General features: G+C 56.9%; 1 protein-coding gene across 10 annotated transcripts in view; it reads right to left on the bottom strand.

The window, feature by feature from the left end:
* CELF6 (CUGBP Elav-like family member 6) overlaps nucleotides 1–20,943 on the bottom strand; it is a 224,400-nt gene that overhangs the window by 98,922 nt on the left and 104,535 nt on the right. For all 10 annotated transcript variants that reach the window (XM_084642408.1, XM_084642405.1, XM_084642413.1 and 7 more), the window contains exon 3: nucleotides 5,795–5,843. In XM_084642408.1, coding sequence (XP_084498534.1) covers nucleotides 5,795–5,843 — 49 coding nt within the window. The remainder of the gene's footprint in view (nucleotides 1–5,794; nucleotides 5,844–20,943) is intronic.

Raw genomic sequence — 20,943 nt, 5'->3', positions numbered from 1 at the left:
ATATTCTTCATAGAGCTGGTGTTATGAATATGGCATAACTAAGATATGTTTTATGTGTTTACACCTGGGGCACGCCCACCAGACAATGCAATCAGCCTGGATGGGCCATTAGGGAGAACAGTAGGACCCTCCTTCCTGAGAAGCTTCCTGGGATGCTGGTGTGACACTGCAGGGTCATGTGATCATGTCACCCGGTACTAGACCCCCATCTCAGCCTACTGGTATTTTTCTGCTAATAGGGGGTGGGGACCAACCTGGGAAACAAAGGATTCCCACCATATGTAAATCCTATTTAAGGCAGGGAAGTGAGTTCATCCAGGAGCTTTTCTTCACTGAATCCCTGCCCAGGATGACTGCTGGAAACATCTAAGAAACAAGGTGGGGGAGAGGGAGAGGAGGAGGAGGAGAAGAAATGCTGAGCCCATGCTGGAAAATGTGTCTGGCCGGTGAAAGAAATGCCTAAAACAACATTTAGGGTGAGAAATTACTACTTGTAACCACTTTCTTCAGTGTATTTAGTTTTTGCGATTGTTTTATTTGCTCAGTAACCTACTGTGATCTGTTTGCTAGCCTTACTTATAAGGGTTAAGATTTAGTCATGGGCATTTTTAGTAAAAGTCATGGACAATAAACAAAAAATCATGGCCCCGTGACCTGTCCATGACTTGTACTATACACCCCTGACTACATCTATGGTGTTCTGCGGGTCTCTGGGGGTGTAGCTGCTGCTCTGAAAGGGGGGCTGGGGCACCTGCTGGTGCTGTGGGGGGGGAGGGTCCTGCTGCTGCTGGGAGGCATCCACTGGTGCTGGAGCTGCCTCTGGGGTGCCTGCTGGTGCTGGGGGGGCAACATGGGGCCTCCACTGCCGCTGCTGGTGGGGGTTGGCCCTGCCGGCCCGGGACCGCCACAGCTGCTGCTGGCGGAGGGCGGCCTGGGACTGCCACTGTTGCGGGGAGCTGGGCAGGGGATGGGGGTAGTGTGGCTGGCCCCAGGGCCACCCCAAGACTTGGGGTCAGTTGCACCTGCCAGCTGCAGAAGTCCCAGAGGTCCCGGAAAGTCATGGAATCCGTTACCTCTGTGACAGACTTGCAGCCTTACTTATAATCTCTTAAAATCTATCCTTTGTAGTTAATAAACTTGTTTTGTTTTTTTTAAACCAGTTTGTGCAATTCATAACGGGGTGGGGGAAAGCTGTGCATATCTTCCTCCACATTGAGGGAGGGGGTGATTTTCATGAGCTTACGCTGTACAGATTTCTGTTCAGCACAAGACAATACAATTTTAGATTTGCACCCCAGAGGGGGTGTGCACTTGAATACTAGGCAATCCCCTAGCCGTGCTTTTCACGAAGGCAAAGAGCACAGGAGGCTGGGGCCGGGTTCTGTGGATGCCAAAGCTGGCGTCTGTGTGGGTGCAGGTATGCAATTGTGAGGTGTGCTTGGATGAGCGTGTGTGCACATATGGGTGCCCGTTTGTGTCGGTAAACATGTATGCGTGGATCCATTGGCGTGGCAAGCTGGTCTGTGTAAAAGCATGTTTGCAAAGACTGCAGCTGGGTGTTTTGGGGGGTTTGCGGCGAGATGGCATGTGTCTGTGTGTGTAAGGGACAGTACTCTCCTCTCCTGTCCCTGCCCTCCCCAATGCCCACCTGTACCTGCAATGCCCAGCACAGGTGTGTGCTGAACAGGCTTGGCAGGAGCTGCCTGCTCCCCATGGTGCCTTTGTTTTCCTATCCCTGCCAATTCCCAGCCCAGCCTGCCGAATGGCCCCATTTCTCCCACCGAAGGCCCAGCTCTGGCATGTCTGCTTACTGGCCTGGCAGCTCCCGAGCGCTGCCCCCTGTCCCCTCCCCACATGCTGGCTGGTAATGGATGGGGTGCAGTGGCACCCATGTGATTTGCAAGCGGTTGCTGGAGTTCTGGCAGCGGCACCTGCGGCTTTCCAGTACTTCACCCCCCGGCCTGGGCAGGTGATGGGGGCTTAGCAGGGCAGAGCCGTGCTCTCCCTCTCCTACAGCCTGGAATCTAGCCCTGGTGGAGGGGAGTTAAACGCTGGTGTCAGCTGGAAGGTGCCCGGCCTTTGCACCGAGAGACACAAAAGAGAGAAAAGAGCTCTTCCCGAGGGTTTCCCGGCACCCACAGCCCCCTGGGGGGACAGGGCTAACAGGATAGTCCCTGCTTTACAGAGGGGAAACTGAAGCAGGGTGGTGACATAAGACAGGGATTGGAAAACTACGGTGCGGGGACTGCATCCGGCCCTCCAGACATTTAAATCCGGCCCTTGAGCTCCCGTGGGGGAACGGGGTCCAGGGCTTTCCCAACTCCGCGTGGCTCCTGGAAGCAACGGCATGTCCCCTCTCAAGCTCCTACATGTAGGGGCAGCCAGGGGGCTCTGCATGCTGCCCCCTTCCCCAAGTGCTGCCCCCGCAGTTCCCATTGGCTGGGAACCGCGGCCAGTGGGAGCTGCACAGGTGGCGCGTGCGGACAGGGCAGTGTGCAGAGCCACCTGGCCGCACCTCTGCATAGGAGATGGAGAAGGGACAAGCCCCACCAGGAGCCTGCAACCCTGACCCCCTCCCACGCCCCAACCCCTTGCCCCAGCCCTAATCCCCCTCCCACCCTCCGAACCCTATGGTCCCAGCCCGGAGCACCCTCCCGAACTCTGAACTCCTCATTTCTGGCCCCACCCCAAGGCCCTCACCCTAACCCCTAATTTTGTGAGCATTCATGGCCCGCCATACAATTTCCATACCCAGATGTGGCCCTCGGGCCTAAAAGTTTGCCCATCCCTGACATAAGATCTGTGGCCCTGGGTCCTGCAACTCAATGTAATAGAGAGCCTGCGGAGACCCCGTGGCACGACTGGCAGAGCCACGTGGACAGGGCGTGCTGGGGAACACCACTCGGGCACCTCCCCTTTGGTCAGCACATTCTGAACCAGCATCTCGCAGTGAAGAGAGGCCACCAACGCTCCAGCAAACCCAGCCCCCATCTCCTCAGCCTCTGCCCCCTCTTCCCTCACCCCAGCCACCAGCCTCCTCCAACCTCCATCCCTCCCTCCCCTGCCAAAGTCTCCTCACAAGCTTCCTACCACTCCTTCAAGTGCTTGGATCTCCCCCAGCCTCTGCTTCCTCCTTACCCTATCCAGGTCCCCCCGCAGCCTCTCTCCTCTCCCTGCCCTGCCACCCCAATGCACCAAGGCCCTTAAACTGGGAGAGCTGAGACCTGCTGTGTACACAGAGCTCTTACCCACCAGGATGGGACTCAGCACACACGTGGGCCTACAAGTTTCCCACAGCCCTTATGGGTCAGTTCTTCTCTAGCTCCTCTAGCCCAGCAATCCCTCTGGAGAGCCTCTGGCCCTCGGTTCCCCCAGCACAGACTGGCTTCCCCCAGCTCTTATTGAGCTGAGTTCTACATGTGCACGCCCCAGGCCACCTGCCGCACACACCTACTGTAGGTCACAGGCAGCGTTTGGGTGCTGCTCGCTAGCTGTCAGCCCCATGCTGCCTGGAGTCCAGCCCATGCACCACAGACAGTGAGGCTCTCCACCCAGCTAGGGTGCTGGGGCGTAAAGTGGGGGTCAGTTCAAGCAACCTCCTGGTCAAGCAAAATGAACCCCAAAGTTGCTCTAAGCCTCCATGCCAGGCCCAGTCCTGCGGCCAGTCACACCCACCTGGCCCTAGGGGCAGACGTCTCTAAGGGCATAGAATCATAGAATCATAGGACCAGAAGGGACCTCAAGAGATCATCTAGTCCAGTTCCCTGCACTCAAGGCAGGACTAAGTATTATCTAGACCATTCCTAACAAGTGTTTGTCCAACCTGCTCTTAAAAATCCCCAATGATGGAGATTCCACAACCTCCCTGGCCAATTTATTCCAGTGCTTAACTACCTTGACAGTTAGGAAGTTTTTCCTAATGTCCAACCTAAACCTTGCTGCAATTTAAGCCCATTGCTTCTTGTCCAATCCTCAGAGGTTAAGAAGAACAATTTTTCTCCCTCCTCCTTGTAACAACCTTTTCCGTACTTGAAAACTGTTACCATGTCCCCTCTCAGTCTTCTCTTTTCCAAACTAAACAAACCCAGTTCTTTCAATCTTCCCTCATAGGTCATGTTTTCTAGATCTTTAATCATTTTTGTTGCTCTTCTCTGGACTTTCTCTAATTTATCCACATCTTTCCTGAAATGTGGTGCCCAGAACTGTACACAACACTCCAGTTGAGGCCTGATCAGTGCAGAGTAGAGCAGAAGAATTACTTCTTGTGTCTTGCTTACAACATTCCTGCTAATACATCCCAGAGTGATGTTTGGTTTTTTTTGCAACAGCGTTACACTGTTGACTCATATTTAGCTTGTGATCCACTATTACTCCCAGATCCCTTTCCGCAGTACTCCTTCCTAGGCAGTCATTTCCCATTTTGTATGGGGGCAACTGATTGTTCCTTCCTAAGTGGAGTACTTTGCATTTGTCCTTATTGAATTTCATCCTATTTACTTCAGACCATTTCTCCAGTTTGTCCAGACCATTTTGAATTTTAATCCTATCCTCCAAATCACTTACAACCCCTCCCAGCTTGGTATCATCCACAAACTTTGTAAGTGTACTCTATTCCAGGGCCATCCAAGCCCAGGCCCCTTCAGGGGAAGCTACCGACAGATTCAGCTACTAGCTGGTTCCATTTTATGAGGGCACATGAGAGCAGAAGGCCAGGCAAACTGCCCCCGGTTGCAGAACACGTGCATGCTAGCTGGTACCGCCTCGGCTACTGCAGTGGGTCTCTGACTTCCTCTAGCATGCGGATCACACATAGGTTAATGAGTCTGCTACCAAGTCCCAGCTAATGGACTTCGTTCTTTACTTTGCTGGGCAGCTCCTTGGAGTGGGGACTGTCTGTTCTGTGTCTGTACATGCCCAGCACCATGTACTCCTGCGGGAATTCTGCACCACTGTGCGCATGCTGCACTCATGTCCCCCCAGGTTTTTTTGCTTCCCTGCAGAAAATGATGGGCAAACAAAGGGAAACTGCAAGAATGGTCACACAGCCCTCTCCGTCAGTGTGGGTGCATCATTTTGGGTGCCCGGAGCAGCTAGCGGAGAGGTAAATCACTGCGGGGGATGGGGGGAGGCTGGGGACATTCCAGCTGGTGGCTCCTATCTTGCGCTGGGCTCAGATGCTAGTTCCAGTTGGACTGGGGGTGGGGGAGGATGGGGCTTTCTTTTCCCTTGCCCAGAGCAGCCAGGCCAGGGCCAGGTCAAACCCAACCCCAGAAATCTTCCCCGCCTGCAGGAAGCTCCACATTCTCTCCCCTGCTTCCTGCCCCCATTGCTCCTCAGCCGTGGGAGGAGGGGTCACTGTACGGAGAGCTGCCCCCTGTTTGTCTAACCCCCATGCATCTGAACCCCCTGATACCCAGACCCCCTGCCCTCACTGATAGATAGATTAGATAGACGGGATGTATGGGGATAGATAGACAGATAGATAGATGATGGATATTCCCTAGAGTGCCTAAGCAGTTCCTTATATGATAAACCACCTCCCATGTGCTTTATAGGCACCACAATTTGTCAGGGCCAGAAGCATGGGCTCTGAAGGGTTTTTAATCACTGCAGACAAATGAAATCCCTTCTCCCCGCTCTCCATGGCCCTTTGCTATAGGCAAATGCCCCAGGAGGGAGAAGGATGGAATAGAAGAGCATAATTAGTCCTCGCCCTTCCCTGCACTGTGCAAGCAGCTAACCCAGCAAGAGCAGCCAGCCAAGACACATGGGTATGTATTCAAAAGACAACTACCTCCTCGGCCCTCGCTGTCCGCTGGCTTCACCTGGATGGGGCGATTCATCTGCAAAACAAAACAAGGAGCAGCGTGGTTAGAGTCTGCAGGCATGGATGGGCTGCTGGCTGGGGGAGGAGGGAGAGGATGGAGGGTGACTACCAGCTGGACACATGGAAGCAGGAGCCACTAGCGTGATCTGTTCCAAGCGGGCACAGCTGTCCAGTTAGGGATTTCCACATGACTGGCCCAGGTGGGGAGTGTTAGTATCAAGAGAAAGAAAGATACCCCCAGCTCAGTCATCAGGAAGCTGGCCCTGGATCTGTGGGCCTAGCTGGGATGAACGCTGACATCTCAGCTCCACTGAATGGCAAATGTCCCATTGACTTCACAGGGGCCAGGGCAGAGCCACAGGGAATGGGGCAAGCTTCTGCAAGCTCTACGCCAGGGACACTGAAGGGACAGATGTGCTGCACATGGGATTGGAGCCTCTTGCTGGGATGGAGGGGTAGGCAGGGTGTCCTGGGACAGAGACCAAAAAGAGACACTGGCCAGAGAACCTGCCTGAGGATTGGCCTCGGAACCAGGCAGGCATGGGTGGGTGGGTGGGTGGTGGTGGGGAGGGTGTCAGATCACACCTACCAACAGCCCCTCTAGAGGGGGAACAGCAAGAATATTTCCCACCTCCACCTCTGCCGAGCAACTTACCCGACTAATGCACCGCAGGACTGAGCGGCTGGGCCCTGTGCTGTGCCCCACCCACTCCCCTCTCTGGAGGGCAGGGGCCAGTCCCTGGAGCAGGTAGAGGAGCTGGGTCAGTGACTCTGCCCAGCGAGGACAATAGGGTGGGGGTGAGGAACAGCACCCAACATGGGGGAGGAGCGGTGGGAGTGACAGCCCCGCCCCCCCAACGCAGCATGGCAAAGCAGGATCTCCAGCTAGCCATCCCTTCCCCCATCCCTCGTCCCGACGCAAAGCCACCCTCCCCACAGGCAGCCAGAGAACAGCAGCGCTAAACTCTCCCCAGATCGCAGGGATTAGTGGAGGAATTAAGGGTGATAATGATTAACTTCATCAGGGCCTGGCCTTCCCACAGCCCCCAGCCTGGCCGCTTCGCTGGGGGCCAAGGAGCTGGGGCAGGAGAGAGGGGGAGGGCAGATCACTGACGGGGGGCGCTGCTGTCGGGAGAGGGTGACACCTCCCATCTGTATGAGGAGCCAGCAACCTCAGGCCCAGTCCTGCCACCAGTGCCTGGGCACTCGGGCAGCCCAGCCAGCGGGGTCACTAGGGGGCGGCTCTGCTCCCATCAGTAGGACTCCCTGGGCGATGCCGCCCTGGGGGAGGGAGTCTTGGCATCGCTCACTAGTGCCCTCTCTGGCCAGGGAGCACAGGGTCCCCCTGAGCCTGGCGCCCTGCTGCCCCATGTGGCAGCAGGTGGAACTGCATCAGCAGCCCAGCCCGGACCATCCTGGAGCGGTTCACTCCAGCTCTGGGCGGCTGTCCCCTAGCCCGGTTGCTCTCAGGGGCTCTCCATCACAGGCAGGCCTCTGCACCCTCACCCTGGAAAGGCTGCTGGTAAAGCATACACACAGGAGGTGACCCCACCGCCCGTCCCAAAGGAACCGAGGCCAGGCTGCTGGTGCCACGGCAGGCTGTCCTGGCCATAGGCCCCAAGCTGCTGAAGGGGAGCTCCCAACGGGGAGGTCCCATGCCCAGCCAGCGGATCTGACAGCAAGGAGTTTCCTACCCCTCTGGTCTTGCTGCTGGGGATGGGCTCCAGCCATCTCATGATTCCCCAAGTCAGCACAGAGCTGTGGGGGAAAAGCCCACAGCCTGGATTGTGCCCATAAGGCTGTAGCTGGTAGCTGGTGAGTGTTAGGGCTAACAAGGAGGGGGGTGAAGGGGAAGCCTGCTAAGTGCTAGCTGCTAACCAAGCTCTGTGCTGAGGCTGTGACTGTGACCCTGCCAGCTAGAGGCAGAAAGGGCCTGGCCCGGCAGTATGAACTGGGGGACACTACAAAAGAGAGACAGTGATACCTGCCCTTGCCTGCCTTGTGTTCTGCACTCAGTGACCCCCATGGGTGGTGGTGGGGGGAGACAGTGTCTCAGGCATTTGTTCCTATTTAATTGTGGTTCAGTGGGTGGTAAGGCCAATTACAACTGTACATGGCCAGGCGATACCCTGGGGAACACAGCAAAGCCGGGTTCTCAGGGCGTGGCAGCACACGGCTCAATGTCTGCCTACAAATACCTTTTCACCCCACGGCTGCTCTCCGTGGCTCTGCGACAGCTACAGGGATGTGCCCAGACTAAGGGAGCAAACCCCACAGACTTGGGGGAGATTCAGGTCCAGATCCAATTCCAGGGCTGCTCTTTGCAGCTCCAGCTATCCCAGCACTTTGCCCAAACAGAACTGCCAGCCTTGTCTCACACAGAGCATTCAGTCCAGGTCTCCCAAGCTGTTTGTTAAACACACCCAGTGCAGCCCCTGTGAAGTGAGCTGGGCCTGGTGGTGCTATCCACCCAGCCAGCCCTAAAGAGACCATGCTCCCATGGAGATGGCAAAACAGGGAGAGACTTAGGTGATCTACTCCACTGCCTGTTCTCCAGTCTGGGAGCTCCCCACAGCGCACACCTGCTTAGTTTCCAAGGACCCCGTCGGCTCAGAATACAGAGTTTATAAACTATACTATGAACGTGCTGCTGAATCAAAAGCACCCTGGATCCAGATCTCAGCAGCCTGCAAGCTTGGGAGTATTTGTGTGCTGCCGGGACCAGGGCACCCGGTAGTGGCTGGTCGCAGAGGCTAGATCAGGTGGCTCACAGCCAGCAGGGCTTGTGCTTTAACCCAAGGGGCTGAAAGACCAGGGTTTGGCCCTGCTGACGGCTGTGGTGTGTAGGCCCATGGCTTGGCACATTGGGGGCTGGGTAAGGCCGGTCTCTGTTTCTCAGTTCTAGATGGTCCCTTGAGGTGCTGGAAGCTCCAATGCAACAGCTTTGTACTAGCGCTAGACTGGGTCCAACCATGGACAGTAGAAAAGGGCGGGGGGTTGTCCCCCCATCCCAACATTTGGGGCTTTTGAAAAACAAAATGAAAAATGTCACCAAAACTTACATTTTCCTGCAAGGAAACCCCAGTTAAACCCCATTTTGGGGCAGGAAGATTTTTTTCAACCCGCTCCACCAAGTGGAAGGGGCGCCAGAGGTGAAACTGACCAGGGACAAACGTGAAACAGACCAGGTGAGTTTCCCCTCTCAGCTGAACCGTGTGTACACAGGAAGCTCCAGAACAGGGGTGGCTTCAAGCCGAGGACCCAGGGCCACTAGGCACTTGTCTGCCAAGAGCCATATGAATCTTAGGAGATCCACAGGTTTGGAGGCTGATCCCTCTGCCTCTTCTCCCAGGGAGTGAACCCTGCCCACTAGGGTTCTCAGTCCCCTCTGTGGGAGATGGGGGACAGTCTGCTGGTCTAATCCCACCCCTGCCCAGAGGCAACATGCCATATAAAGTGTCAAGAAGGGAAGCAGTGCTGTGGGAAGGCTGCAGCTGTTCACCCCAGAGGTGGCTGCATTTCGCAGCAGGAATCCTTGGACAAATGCTGCTTTCCGTGTTGCCTGTCTGGCTGCCTGCATTGCTCGCTCGTTGCTGCTTGAGGAACCCAGCAGCCCCGCTCCTGCCAAACCATCTCGCTAACTGATTTGCGTATTAGGAGAAGTTGTTGATGTCATTTGCTGGCTATTAAAGTCAATTAACTTTCCTTGGCCTCGTCAAAATGACAGATGAAAGGATGCTGACATCTCCCATCCATCATCTCACCTGCCCCGCCTGACACAACCACACGACACGTCCACTACTTCACAATCGCACGCAGCTGCGCGGGCCACGCTGCAGTCGGCTACCTGCTGGGAGGCTGGTTTGAGTACTTGCAGCCGATGCAGGAAATCAGCCCAGAAAGGGGGAGGTGGCTGGGCAAATTGGGGGCTCAGATACCATTGGAGAGTGCAGTGGATTTACTCTGGGGGGTGGATTTTGGCTGATTGATAATAGCGGTGGAAGATCAGAGAAAGGGCTCCCGGCTTGACCTCAGAGCATCATGCCCTGATCCTGCTGGGTTTCTAATTGGGCTTCCAGACCAGCTCCAGCTTTGGGTTGTGGCTCTTTTCCTACATTACAAGACTGAAAAGGTGACAAACCCAAGGTGCTATGGATTGGGCTTGAGAGGGCCTGGCAGAACTGGGCGGGAGGGGGTGTCAGGACTGGGCTAGCTGGGGGACGGTAGGCTAGGGGGTGCAGCAGTAGACTGGGATAGTGTGGAGGGTTGCAGGTCCGGCATTAGCTGCATAGGTAGGGCTGGGGGTGTCAGTGGAGACCGGTCATAAATCAGCACCACTAGCTGCTCATGCCCCTGGAGCCTCTGCTGAGCCCCTCTCTCTCCGAGGGAGAGACACAGGCTGGGAACGGGTTTGCAGCATGACGGAGCTAAGTGACAGGAGGGCTGTGAAATGGCTGTTTAGACACAAGTGCCCCTGGGTGCCCTTCTCCAACCACCCACCTGCACGGGCCTCCTGCACATCTGGGTGGGCAGGAGACCTGGCAGGCCAGGGCCAAGGCAGCAGCAGCCACAAAGTTTCCTGTGAACTTCTCCTCTGCCGGAGCCCAATGACAAATATTTCCTTTCAATTACCCCCCGGTTCATAAAGCTAATGCCTGTTCCAGGCGGTGAGCCGTACCCCTCATTACGCTGGGCTGCTGCCTCACTACATTAGTTTTATGGCCTGGGCCTGGGCCGGGCCCAGCGGATCCTGCCAGCGGTAAGACTAACAAATTAGTCAAACTGACACCGAGGGGAATTTTTACGAGCCCCGGTTCCAGCTTGTCACCTGCAGTATCTCCACGCTCCTCTATACCTGAAGGAAGGGCGAGGGCTTGGACTGCCAAGGTCCCCCTCCCTCCCTGGGGAACCCATCTTCTGCCCAGGGGCACTGAGATCAGCTCTGGCAAACCACAAACAGTGACACACTGGTGAATGGAGGAGCCACTGTTCCCCGTTGGCATGGCCCAGTACCAGCTCCGGACTGTCCCAGTTCTCGCTGAGCCACCCCAGCTGTGCTCAGCATCAGTGCCTTTCATGCCCAGCTATGGCCCAGGTTGGCTTAAATAAGGTACTTTATGCACAGGACCCCCTAGGGGCTAAATAGCGTACTGCAGTTTAGCATCCATTACACTTGGGTGGGTGTTGGTGTGGGAAGCCCCACAGGGATGGACAGAGGACAGGACCATCCAGACTCCGAATCCCAGCCTCATGCGTCTGGAATCCAGCTCCAGGCACATGCTGCCCAGGGGCCACACAGGCTCTGGCCCTTCCTGTTCTTCCTGGTGTCCCTCCACAGGGATCGGGGCGGCAGAGGCTGGCACTGGCTGTCCTGAGGACACTCCCACCCCTCCAGCCTTCCCACCCCAGCTTGCCCTGGGCCACATGTGGCTGGCTGGGTCACTGCTGTGCCCTGGCAGGTGACCCCTCCCTCCGGGGCTGAGCATGCTGCCCCACCGCACCCAGCCCATGCCAGCCATGGAGCCGAGATCAGGTGCTTCCCCCCTGGCAGTGGCTACACCTTCCCCTACACCATGGGCAGCTGGGTGACCCACACCTTCCTAGTGTCTGCACAGGGGACCAGCACCTCACTCCAGGGCACCCCCTACACAAGGGCTTTTCCTGACCAGGTAGAAATCACATACACACACCCCAGTTCCCAGGAAGGGGCGTCTCCTCGCTGTCAGCCTTCGCTTGGTTTTACCCCATCACCCTGGCATCACCTCCCTTCTTGAGCCCAAATCTGGTGGTTGCTTACGTGACCAGGACACACCAGCCAGGCAGCAAGGGAGAGGATTCTCGGAACTCCTCAGAGCACTGGCCTGGGTGGCCTGTCTCCAGCTCTGGCCAATCAGGGATGCCACAGAGGAAGGCGGACACAATCCATCTGGCCGATTGCTTGGATGTTGTGGGAACCCTGAGGAAAACTCTCCTTCCCAACTCCTTCCTTCCTTCTTCAGCATAGTCAGTGATCTAGAGATGAGGATCCCACCTTCTGATCATCCAGCTCACCCCTGCAGTGTGCAGAGAAGAACCTCACAACCCCTCAGGGCATGCGGGCATCCATGTGTGACCCCGCGCTCCTAGGAACCTGCCAGCAACTGAGGGATTGTCTTTCAGTCCCTGCCAAATCCCTTCCCTGTTCCCAGAGTGCATAAGGCACCAGCAGCCCTTGGATCTGCCATGTTCTATGCACCTGCCACTCCCAGGCTGCTACACCTCTCTCCCTGCACGGTGCGGAGACTGGGTCTGCTCAGCTCCAGGCTCCTGGGCTGGATGGAGGGCAGAGGGCAGGCCTGTGCCATGGTGCTAAGCCCAGCAGAGCCTTTCCTGGCACAGTGTGCAGAACCATTTATCTCTAGGGACATACAAGCCCCACATAACTGTACTGGCTTAATAGTTTAAGGCCAGGAGTTCCAAAGGGTCCTACGGGATCTGGTACCCAACTCGCATCGACTTTCATTGGCGTGTAACCCCCCTTGACACCTTGGCCTGAGCCCTGCCAACCGCCAACATCAGTAGCCAGCCCCCAAAGTATCATGGGACTGGCTTAAAAAGTGTGAGATCTAAAATAAAAATCCTAGCGCTCAGGTTCTTTGTGGCTCTGGGGCATCATGGGGCCAGGCTTTCAGGTCTTTCTCTGCCACCACGAGAACTAGAGATGTTGTTTTGGAACAAAAACTGAGATACGCAGTCACAGGACGCCAGGAGCTGGGGTCTGAGACCAATGTCACATATCCTGAGTGTCCTAACAGAGCCACGGCAGCTGGCAGCACAGCTAAGCCTCAGCTGGCTCGGTCAATCCTAGGAGGTGTCCAGTCCAGAGCTGCCGGGGGTATGAGTTTTTTTTTTCTTTTTTGTGGCAAATGTTGGGGTCTTGTAAAAAAAAAAGAAAAAGAAAATTTGGTTTTCAGTTGCCCAATCCCCACCCAAACCATCCAGGGTTGTTTGGGGCTTTTGGGGGGGATGATGACGACTGAAAGCCCCCCGATATTTTTCATTGAAAGTAAATTTTTTCCATGAAATCTGCTATTTTCAATGAGAACTCGTTTTTCTGATGAAAAATCTTTTCTTTGAAAAAACGTCCCCCAGCTGGAGCTCAGAGGCAAGCGGACCCCCTCTCCTGGGAAGCCCTGAGCCTCATAACTGTGGCAGGAGGCAGCTCCGGGAGCTCAGCCCCACAGCTCAGAGGCTCAATTCTCCCTGCAAGCACTGGACCATGCCCCAGCCCCTCAGCACTACTGCACGGGCCCCTGCTGGTCCTTGTTGGCTCGGGGGAAGAGAGAGGAAAGCACTGGGTGGAGAGGTGGAGACAATGGAAAAGGAACAGAGAGAAGAGCCAGGAGGGGTTGAAAAGTGAAGAGGGAAATGAGGAACTAGCAAAGGAGGGGGGTGGAGAAAGCCAGGAGGGAAGAGAAAAGAAAGGAGGAGGAACTGTAATGGGATGTTAAGCTGTGTTGTACTGTTCAGCCACTAGGTGGTGCAGTGTGTAACATACCTGACTGGAGCTAACCTCAGCCACACCTGGCAGAGCCACAGAGAATCTAGTGCTGAACACACCTGGGGTGTGCAAGGAAGCTCTGGGGCCAGGCCAGACCTGGAGCAGAAACCGAGACCAAAGGAACAGGGAGGGGAAGAGGGCAAAAGGAAGGAGGGCACAGGGAGAGGGAGAGTGCGTGGACAGGAGTAGGACCCAGCCCACCTGGAGTGACGGGACCCCCTGGAGATCCCCAAGAGCTCTTTCCAGAGCACTGAACAGACAGAGGAAGGCCATCAGGCAGAACAACTGGCCCATCTGCCTTCTTAATCCCCATCCTCCTTCACGAGTGGGACAGGCAAATACAGCCAGCCACTCATGCTTCGGGCTTTGGCTCTCAGTCCTGCAGGGACCTGACCATTCAGAGCCCAAGTTCTCAAGTCGGCCCCTGAAGGGTAGCCCAGCCCAGCCCCTGGGTGCTCATGTTCGTACTAAGGCTGCTCCCTGACTCGACCCGACACGCGTGTTCACATGCAGGGTTCCCATGGTAGACTGAGGCTCCTACGGTGGAGCCTGAAAATCAGGTATCACTCCATTAAAGTATGCAGAGTAACTCTAGATTTATACCAGTGTAAATCAGATCAGAATTTTGCTCACAGATTAGGGCGTTTCCCCGAGCCCATAAGGTAACATCAGATGCAAGGGGACAGATTCATATCTGAGTTACACTGGTGTAAATCTAGAGTAACTCCGCTGACGTCAGTGGCGTGAATCCCCTTTACCCCGTCCCTGAGCTCACAGGCCAGCCCCTGGCCCATCCCACCCCACCAGGGGGAGTGTGGAGCTTTTCAGGGGGCAGCCAGCATGGGGACGTCCCCCGTACATGCTCCTCAGGCCCCCCCACATGAGCTGAGATCCTCGCTTCCCGGACTCTGAAGCTCCCCAGCTGCTACCGGGTGGCCCAGCCTAGCGACTCCTTTGGGTTACGCTGGTGTTGAGCCAGAGGATCTCCCCAGGGCTCAGTGGTGCGATGCCACTTGGCTGCAGGCTCTTGGCGGCTAGCCCCTCCCTCCAGCCCAGCTGAGCACCGACCAGTTCCTGCCCTGCTCCGCGTGGGGATGGCTGATGGGATGCCCAGCTTTTCTGATGGCCGTCCAAAGGGCACGTGGAACTCTGTGGGGATGACTGGAGCTAGAAACCAGCCCCCCTGCTGCCCGGACGACGTGCTGCTCCCTGTGCCGCCCCAGAAGGGGAGATGGCAAATCCTGCCCGCCACTCCAAGGGAGTACCCAGATAAAGGCCATCCTGGGATAAGACTATTCGTTCCAGTTCCTAAATCTCTCCCAGCCCCTCCACCCTCCCCCACTCTCTGGAGCACATGCTCCCCTGCCCCATTGTATCTGTGCTCCCTTTCTGAATACCAGCTGAATCCCCACAACAGGGTCCTCGCTTGGGGAGCAGGGGAGGGGCATTTGGTCCCGGGCCAGCCCAGGCTGTGTGCCAGCCCTTTGCCTGTGCAGAACAGCTGCTGCACGGCCTCTGGGCACCGTCTGACTCCTTGCTTTGCCAAGCGCTCCCCGGTGCTCGAGCCTGGAAGGTGCCCCAGCCATGTCCCATACTTCCCACTGGCATGCGGGATGGGTTGGGGGGGGGGGTCAAGCTGCCCTCTCACCGCTGCTCTTAGGATGAAATACAAATCAGGACAGTCCTTCCCCAGTGACGCTCTGGCTGCTGGGAGGGGCTCGGCTGTGTTGGCTTGTGCCCTTGGTGGTGTGTGAGTGTTGCCATTTGCTGGTTATGGAGGTGTGGGGGGTAACTCTATGCATGCACATGGTTGTGGGGTTTGGATGTGTGCACCCTGCTGTATATGTCTGTACAGGTGTATGGGTCCATCTGTCCTGTAGGTGTGTCCCGTCTGGGTGTGCCTGTATGGGGTGTGTGTGTTCTGTAGGTGTGTTCCATATGGGTGTGCCTGTATGGTGTGTGTGTATATGTGTTTTTAGGTGTGTCCTGTCTGGGTGTGCCTGTATGGGTGTGTTTGTGTCCTGTAGGTGCCCCCCGCTGGGTGTGTCAGCATGACCGAGGGGTGTGTGCCAGTCTGGAGTGGGTGTGTTCTGTAGGTGTGTCCTGTGTGGGTGTCTGTATGGGGTGCGTGTGTCCCGTAGGTGCCCCCCGCTGGGTGTGTCAGCATGGCTGAGGGGTGTGCGCCTGTGGGTGTGTCCAGGACTCTGTGGAAGGAAGGTGTCTGTTCACCCCCAGGATAGGGACAGCATGCGCCTCATGTTTTGCCCCTCGCTGGCGTGCCTCAGCCCTGCCCCGCAGGAACCCCCCCCAGAGGCTGTGAGGGGGGCACTGGGTCTTAGCTGCCCTGCGCAGGCTGCCCGCTGCTGAGGTGGGTTTTTACAAGGAAACGGGCTGAGCCCCGGCTACTGCAACTGACACCTTCGACCCCATTTCACTCCCACCCCTCTGCCTGCTGTACCCCAGGCTCCCCAGAGAGCAGAGCGCCCTATGCACAAAGCATGCACCCCTCCCCCCCCTAGTGCCAGCATGTGGCTCACGATTCCCTTGGGGCCAGAGGATGAGGAACATTTGATCACCCACTGCTGTGGACATCCCTGGCCCCAATCCAGAGTGGGGCAGGGGCTGTCTCCGTGCCCGCTGCCCTACGCCCACCCACCTCTGCCCCACACCCAGCCCTGTGTGTGCTGGGTGCCCTCTCCACCCACTGTCCCAGCCAGCAATTTTGTGCTGTCGCCTCCTTTTTCTCTTTAAACCCCCCCCCTTCCTAAAAGCACTACAATTATATTGGTTACCCAGGCAACAGAGCGTGCTTCTCCTGCGTTGCCCTGGAGACATGCCATGTGCTTAGGATGGTAGCTATGGTAACCCAGGAGACAGTCACAGTTGAACAATTGACTTTGTGAGCCGCTAATAGGCCGCTGACCATGAGAGGGGCAGAGAACCGAGTGCAGCTGGCACCGCAATGGGCACAGGCCTCCTTCCATCACCACAACCCACGGCCTGACACACTCCGCCATAGCCCAGTACAGCTCCTGACACACAGCCCTACACCTACAGACACACCTGGGGCGAAACAGATGCACGCACGCAGACAGAGCGGGCACAGAACTGACCCCAGTGTGTACCACACGTGCACACATGCTGACACTCACACCTCCCTCCCACAACACACAGACACCCCTCTGGGCTGGGTGGGGGAGTAGCCCCATTGACAAAGGCCTGGGCCTCCCCCAGGAGTTCTCCCTTCCTGGTCTGCAGGAAGCCCCAAAGCTGGGGCTGTGATACACCAGGGTGTGAGAAATGACTCTGGGGTTTCTAATTTGATGTTGTTCCTTCCAGGCTGCTGCTGAGCTGGACAGGAGCCTGCTCGCTGCCCTGCCAGCCAGGCAAACGCAACTGATCAGGGGCTCCATTAACCAATTACCAGGGTCCCCAGGCAGCACCTGCTTTGCGGGCACATGGCACAGGAGCACGAGCCCCGGACCAAAGCCGCATCAGAGCCACAGTGTGGATTGAAGTGCCCTGCCAGCACCGGGCTGAGCTCAGAACAGCTTGGAGGGGCTCATACAGCACATGCTGGCAGTACAGGGAGGAAGCCAGGGTGGAGCAGGCACAGTTTGGGTCAGGCAGTGGTGGAGGCTGGCAGGCTGGTCAGTGTGGGCAGAGGGGGCCAGGAGGGGAGAGGACTGAAATCCATCAACTGCCCCCTCAATCACAGGGAAACTGATTCTGTAGCGCTTGCCCACTGGATTCTAGCAGACGACACCTGCTCTGTGCTCCGGACAAAGTGGGAGCATGCCCACTACAACCCTGGTCAATGCCCCGGAAGGAGGAGATGGGAAGGGCTCAGCCACATTTTGGGTCAGGAAGGCATGTCCAGCCACCCACTCACGCCGGTGCAGGGAGACCATGGGACACGAAGCTTGTCCCTCGGAGCATATGCGCTGACTCCATGGGTGCTCTGGGGCTGGAGCACCCAGGGGGAAAAATTGGTGGGTGCTCTGCACCCACCGACAGCTGAGCTCCCCTCCCCGCCCCAGCTCACCTCACCTCCGCCTCCTCCCCTGAGCGTGCCGCATCCCCACTTCTCCTCCCAGCGTTTGCCGCTGCAAAACAGCTGTTTCGCGGAGTAACAAGCTCTTGTGGGGGGGGTGGGAAGAGCGGGAACGTGGCGTGCTCAGGGGAGGAGGCAGGAAGAAGCGGGGCCGGGGTGGGGATTTGGGAAAGGAGTCCAATAGTGGCAGGGAGGGGGCGGAATTGGGGTGGGGACTTTGGGGAAGGGGATGGAATGGGGGGGAAGGGGTGGAGTCAGGGCAGGGCCGAGGGGTCGAGCACCCACCGGCGCCAGGAGAAGTTGGTGCCTATGCGTCAGAGGGGCACTGTGTGCCACGGACAGGGATTTCCCAGCCTTCCCCCCACCCCGGAGGCACACGTGGCCCCCCATCTAGTGTTCTGTCAGGCCCTGTGCACTGGTCACAGCCGGGGTGGGAACGGTGCCAGAGGCTCACTGGTCTCTGTGGTGTGTGGGGAGCTTTCGGGGAGCTGAGCTGGATGGCACCTCTGCGTTCCCCTGGCCCTACGCTGCTCAGCAGAGGTCAGGTTCCTCTGGCACAATCCATTCCAGGTGAAAAGCTCTGCTGGGTCCTGTCAGAGCTGCTGTCTCCAGGCCAGTCGTCAGTCTCAGCTTGACGGCTCTCTCCAGGGTGTTAGCAGGTGCTGACCAACAGCCTCAGCATCTCCTGGCTCCCACCTTTCCATTCCCTACTCCTGTGGCCTTGCCACAGACACACGGTGTGTTTACACAGGCAAGGCCATCCCTGCCCAGCCAGCCCCAGCAGCTCATTGTGCCTCCCTGCTCTAGCAGGCTCCAGCTGCGGCCTGGCTCTCGCTGCATGGACTCCCAATGTATTTCACAGGCGCACTCCTCCTATAGCCAGTGCCCTTGGGAGAGCTCCCTCCTGCTCCTTCCCCACCTACCAGGATGGCAGGGTCCGCAGTCACCTTCCACCCTGCTCCCCTTTAACAGGGTTTGAAAAACAACTGATTCTTCCCACGTCTCCATAGTCCCCTCTGGCTCTGGGCTTCAGTGCCGATTCTGTGACGTGCTCTGACAAGGCCCTGAACAACCAGGCCCACACGAAGGGCCGGGCTCCTCCAGTGGGGGGCCTGCCCCGTGAGCTAGCAGCCTCCCTTCCAGGTTTCCCAGGCCATGCAAGAGGGCGAGGGGGATCAGCAGAGGGCATGCAGTCCTGCCCCTGGGAATGGGAACAGGTCTGGCCTGGTCCATGACTGCTGTATGCTGACTTGCTCGGTTTGTGTGGACCCTTTGGACCCCAGCTTGCTTTCCTGAAACCAGGAGAAAATCTGCTCTGGACACTAATTTAAACTGAACTGATTAAACTCCAGCAGCCATAGATGCCAGCAGGGCTCCACCCCGTTGCACAGATCCCCACAGGTTCAGTTCCACATAGGAAAGATTTTCCAGTCTGCTATTGTACAGTAATCAGTCCCCCACTCCCACACACCGCGCTGGGGGCCCGGCTAACCCATGGCTCCTGCTCCTCAATATCTCTAAGCATTTCTTCCAGCTCACAGCTAGCTTCAGCCAGCAGCGCTTCCCTGCCCCGGGCATGCCGGCTCCTTGCCGGACGCTCACTCACTCACGCAGCCCACCAGCTGGGCTCGCCAGCTGGTACCTGGAGAGCTATGGGTTCCCATGGCCAGTACTGTCCCTGCCCAAGGCCCCTCTGCTTGGTGGAGAAGGGTGCCCACCTGACACATGCCATCGCTACAGTCAGTGAGAGGGAGATGGCAGGGAGTGGCCCCGCCCTCGAGGACAAGCAGACAGCATGCGAACCCCAGCCCTGGCCAGCCCTGAACCGGATCTCCGAAGTCCGGCTGATTCCTCATCCCCCTCTCCTCTGCCCGCTCCCCTCGTGGCACTGCAGCCAACCAACATGAAATGCCTGCTGTGTGTGGCCACTAGGATGGGCCCAGGTGCTGCCTGCTTCAGACCTCCCAGCCTAAGGCAGAGCAGGACCCCAAGCCTGTGGTACAGGTGCTGTCCTCAGCAGAGACCCCCTCCCATACTGCAGTCCCCTTTTTCCTCTCCGGAAGATCAGTGGGGCTCTTTAGCCCATCAATGCTGCTCCTGCCTGATTCATCCCCTCTTCCCCAAGGGCTGGACCCAGGGCCCCGTCCTCGGCTGGGCTAGGGAGTGAGAGGCTGGGATAGGAAAAAGCCAAGCAGGCAGAATTTCTCAGAGGCACATAGGCTGGCCCATCTGAGTCCAGCTCATTCCTTTCTCTATGTCCTGACTTTCGACTTCAGAGCCCCTAGACAGGCCCTTCGTTCTGTGTCCAGAGCGCACCACCCAACACTAGGTCGTGTCTGGGCAGAGAACCTGCTTTGCTACCACTCGTTAGGAGCTCCAGTCCAATCTAGTGCAAATCAACATTCACTGTGTCCAGCTCTGTCTGGCTGCCAGTATGACCTGATGCAGGGCCTCTGCGATTCTCCCGCCACACTTAGAGCCCTGTCTTTTACTATTTGGGTGACAATATTGCTACAGGATAAGAACATAAGAATGGCCATACTGGGTCAGACCAAAGGTCCATCTAGCTCAGTATCCTGTCTTCTGACTGTGGCCAATGCCAGGTGCCCCAGAGGGAATGAAGAGAACAGGTAACATCAAGTGATCCATCCCCTGTCACTCATTCCCAGCTTCTGGCAAACAGAGGCTAGGGACACCATCCCTGCCCATCTTGGCTAATAGCCATTGAATGTATCTAGTTCTTTTTTGAACCCTGTTATAGTCTTGATCTTCACAACATCCTCTGGCAAGGAGTTCCACAGGTTGACTGCGCTGTGTGAAGAAATACTTCCTTTTGTTTGTTTTAAACCTGCTGCCAATTAATTTAATTGGAAGACCCCTAGGATTGCCTAGTTCAACATACAGTATTAGCACAATGGGGTCCCAAATACCCTAGGCTACGCCATACATCTTATGCAATGCAGTTCAGTCCGGTACACTGTTGGAATCTACAGAAGCACTGCAGAGATCCCTGCAGCCCATTCCATTCCATCGCAACACTGATCCAGTGGAGGAGGTGGGGACTCAGCTCCTCCCCTGGCCTCAGTGCCTGGGAAGCCACCAGCTCTCTCGGACCTTGCTCACCTTGCCTCCCAGTCCAACCCCACTTGTCACATTCTCCCAGACTTGCTGACTCGGCCCTAGGAGCCCCATTTTCCTTTAGCTCTTGGAGCATAAGAGAAGGGGTATAGGCTGAGGAGCTCTGCTCCCCACAGCAGTTTGAGCCCAGTCCTCAGAGGCTGCTGGTCCTGCTCTCCGGGCAGCGTTCTGCCTGTCTGCCACAGATCAGCACAGCCCTCTCTCTGCCTCTCTAGCAGCCAGCTCCCTGTCTGGCCTGTGATCTCTATCTCAACTGCTTCAGCTGGGGAGGTAGTGACTCTGCCCCGTAATCCCTTCATGGCTGTAGCCGAGTGCGGATCTCCACACCCTGTCACGGTGGGTTGTCAAATACCTTCTTGAAGCCAAAGAGATCTACCAGCAAAC

This window comes from Lepidochelys olivacea, assembly GCF_965140295.1.
Source record: "Lepidochelys olivacea isolate rLepOli2 genome assembly, chromosome: 10".
Taxonomy (NCBI): domain Eukaryota; kingdom Metazoa; phylum Chordata; order Testudines; family Cheloniidae; genus Lepidochelys; species Lepidochelys olivacea.
The sequence above is the reverse complement of the archived record's forward strand: the minus strand, read 5'-3'. Positions and strand labels throughout refer to the sequence as shown.